General features: G+C 62.7%; 1 protein-coding gene across 1 annotated transcript in view; it reads right to left on the bottom strand.

The window, feature by feature from the left end:
* LOC104543032 (tyrosine-protein kinase JAK3-like) overlaps nt 1-2,842 on the bottom strand; it is a gene marked incomplete at both ends in the record, with an annotated part of 3,319 nt that extends 477 nt beyond the window's left edge. The window contains 10 exons of the mRNA XM_010187524.1: nt 1-118; nt 204-328; nt 457-646; nt 884-1,023; nt 1,094-1,244; nt 1,692-1,843; nt 1,916-2,054; nt 2,339-2,472; nt 2,557-2,641; nt 2,729-2,842. The exon at nt 1-118 is cut by the window's left edge and continues 58 nt beyond it. Of these exons, the coding sequence (XP_010185826.1) occupies nt 1-118; nt 204-328; nt 457-646; nt 884-1,023; nt 1,094-1,244; nt 1,692-1,843; nt 1,916-2,054; nt 2,339-2,472; nt 2,557-2,641; nt 2,729-2,842 (1,348 nt within the window). The remainder of the gene's footprint in view (nt 119-203; nt 329-456; nt 647-883; nt 1,024-1,093; nt 1,245-1,691; nt 1,844-1,915; nt 2,055-2,338; nt 2,473-2,556; nt 2,642-2,728) is intronic.
* Nucleotides 2,843-2,850: the final 8 nt, after the last annotated feature.

The following is a 2,850-nucleotide window of genomic DNA, read 5'->3' on the forward strand; positions in this document are numbered from 1 at the left end:
GTAGCAGCTTGGCAAGCCCAAAATCCCCAATTTTGACGTGGGTCTCACTCTCCACCAGGATGTTCCTGCTGGCCAGGTCCCGGTGCACGCAGCGCTGTGCCCCCAGGTACTCCATGCCCTGTGTGGGGACACAGCAGCTCACTGGGGTCCAGGGAGGCTCCATCCCCACCCCAGGGGCACTGGGACCCACTCCGTGTTCCCACCTTGCAGATCTGCCACGCGTAGAGGAGCAGGGCCCGGTGGTCCAGGCGAGCCTGGTTCTTCTGCAGGTAATCCCGCAGGCAGCCCTTGGGCAAGTACTCCATCACCAGCCGTAGCCCGCACCGTCCTGCGCCCACATCCATCACCCAAAACAGCCGGGATGCAGGCAGAGCCGGCGCTGGGTACCGGCAGCACCACCATGGGCATCCCTGCCCGTTTCCTGCCCATCCCCTGCCCAACCCCGGCCCCGCTCACCCCGGCTGTAGCAGACACCACGGTAGCGGACGATGAAGTCGTGCTGCAGTGAGTGCAGGATCTGGATCTCCCTCTCGAAATCCCGCAGCTCCTTGGCCGAATCCTGCTGCAGCTTCTTCACCGCCACCAGCTCACCCGTGCTGTCGCCCAGTGGATCATAGCGGCACAGCTCCACACTCCCGAAGTTGCCCTGGGTGGGGGTGTGGGGTGATGGGGTCACCCCAGGGAGACCCCCATCGTGTCCCCAGAGCATGGTCCCCCCCCAAATCCAACACAGAGGCGAGGTCACAGGTACAAACCAAGTATTTCTCAGCTTTGGAGGGCGAAGCATCCTCCAGCCCAAGTGCGCAGGTAAGGAAGGGATGCAAGAAACGTGTGCACTAGGTTTGGAGGGGCTGATTTTTAGGGGTTTATTGCCCCTCCTCACCTTGCCCAGCAGTGAGATGTACTTGAAGTGCCGCTCCTCAAAATGTGTGGGGTCCTGGGTCATGGCGAGGGGCTCGTAGCCCCAAAAGCTGTCCCGCAGCGTCACGTTGGTGGGGGACAGGTCCGACAGCAGCTCGTAGTCTATGGGGTGGAGGCAGTGAGGGCATGAAGGGGGTTCTGCAGCCCATTCCCCCTCTATCCTGGCACTGACCAGAGGTGATGAGGCTGTTGAGGTCACGGATGAGGGCACGGAAGCAGGGCCGGCGCTGGGGCTGGTAGTCCATGCACTGGGCGATGAGCGTGGCCAGCTCCGTCCACTTGGGCACTGGCAGCTGCAGGCCACGCTGGTAAAAATCGAGCTTCTGTGGGGATGAGAAGGGGAAGCTGGAGCTGGCGTGGGGGGTATCCAGTCCTGTGCTCAGACAGCCCCCATGCACCTCGCTGAGCTGCGGGAACCCCTCACCCTGAGCATCACCAGCAGGATTTTAGGCTGCCAGGGTTGGTTGCTGCCCATCCCTGGACTCTGTGTGTGGCTCTGGAGCCCTGCGAGACCCCAGTGCCGGGTGCTGTGGGTGCCCATCTCCCCCTGGTGCTGCCCATCGGAGAAATACCACTGGGACCCACGGAGGGATGGGAGGGCATAGGGTCTTCTGTGGGCAGGGGATGAGCAGAGCCCAGGCACAGTGGGATGGGGCGGGATGCAGCAGGAGGATTGGGATGGGACAGGAGGGTCAGGACAGGGCAGAAGGGTTGAGACACAGCAGGATGGAGCAGGAGTTTCAGGATGCAGTGATCCAGGGTCCCCTCACCTCCTGGGGCTGCAGCAGGCTGACGGGCATGTTGCCACCGCTGAAGATCTCCCACAGGGTGGCCCCAAAGCCCCACTTGTCTGCAGGCAGCGCCAGGCTCTTGGGGTTGCTTAGGCACTCAGGGGCCACCCAGGGGATGCGCTCCACCAGCACTGGAGAGAGAGGGGGGGCTCAGCACCCAACGGGGGGTCCTGCCACCCCCCTGGGTCACCCCAGGCACTCACTCTCTGTGGCCAGGACAGTGACGCTGACGCCAGGGTCGTTGAGTTTGATGAAGGGGGGGCTGTTACTCGCTGTGTCCCCCTCCCGCGTCAGCAGTACCTTCTTAGCCGAGACGTTGCCGTGGGGGATTTTCTTGTCCTCCTGGGGAGGGGACAGGCACCAGGACCATGAGTACAACCCTGGTCCATGGGGCTCAGTCGTGAATGGACGGAGGCTGTGGGACACGGATGTGTGGGAGCTATGGGACATGGATGCAGGGGAGCCATGGGACACAGCTGCTGAAGGTTGCAGATGTACAGGAGCTACAGAACACGGATGCATGGAAGCCCTGGGATGAGGCCATGGGAGCTGCGGGATGCTGACATGTGGGACCTGCAGGCCACATGGACCGCAGGATGCCGTGTCTCGTTACCATGCTGGCTCACCAGGTAGTTGAGGGCGTACGCCAGCTGCTTGGCCACCTGCAGCTTCCAGCTGGTGGTCACCTTGCCCTCACCATGGTTCTTCTTCAGGTAGAGGTCCAGGGGCCCGAACCTGACAAACTCCTGCACCATGATACCTGTGGGGAGGGACACGGGCAGGTCTGGTGTGTGCCCCCCCAAGCAGTGCAGCCATGGCTGGGACATGAAAGGCCATCACTCACTGTCTTTGCTGAGGCTGACACCGTGCAGCAGGACCAAGTGCTTGTGTGAGAGTTGGCTCATGGTGCTGGCTGCCTCCAGGAAGGACTGCGAGCAGGGAGATGCTGGCTATGGAGGGGCCGTCGGGACACCCGCTGTGGTGCCAGGTTGGGGGGATCAACTCCCCTGCCTTACCTCAGTGCAGTTGCGGTGGCCACCATCCATCACCTTCAGCACCACCTCGGTCTGGTGGCTCCCATCCTCCCCCCGGTCCCGCTTGATGCCTCTGTAGATGCGGGTGAAGGAGCCCTGGCCCA

The sequence above is a fragment of the Mesitornis unicolor genome, unplaced genomic scaffold (assembly GCF_000695765.1).
Source record: "Mesitornis unicolor isolate BGI_N332 unplaced genomic scaffold, ASM69576v1 scaffold38036, whole genome shotgun sequence".
Classification (NCBI taxonomy): Eukaryota; Metazoa; Chordata; class Aves; order Mesitornithiformes; family Mesitornithidae; genus Mesitornis; species Mesitornis unicolor.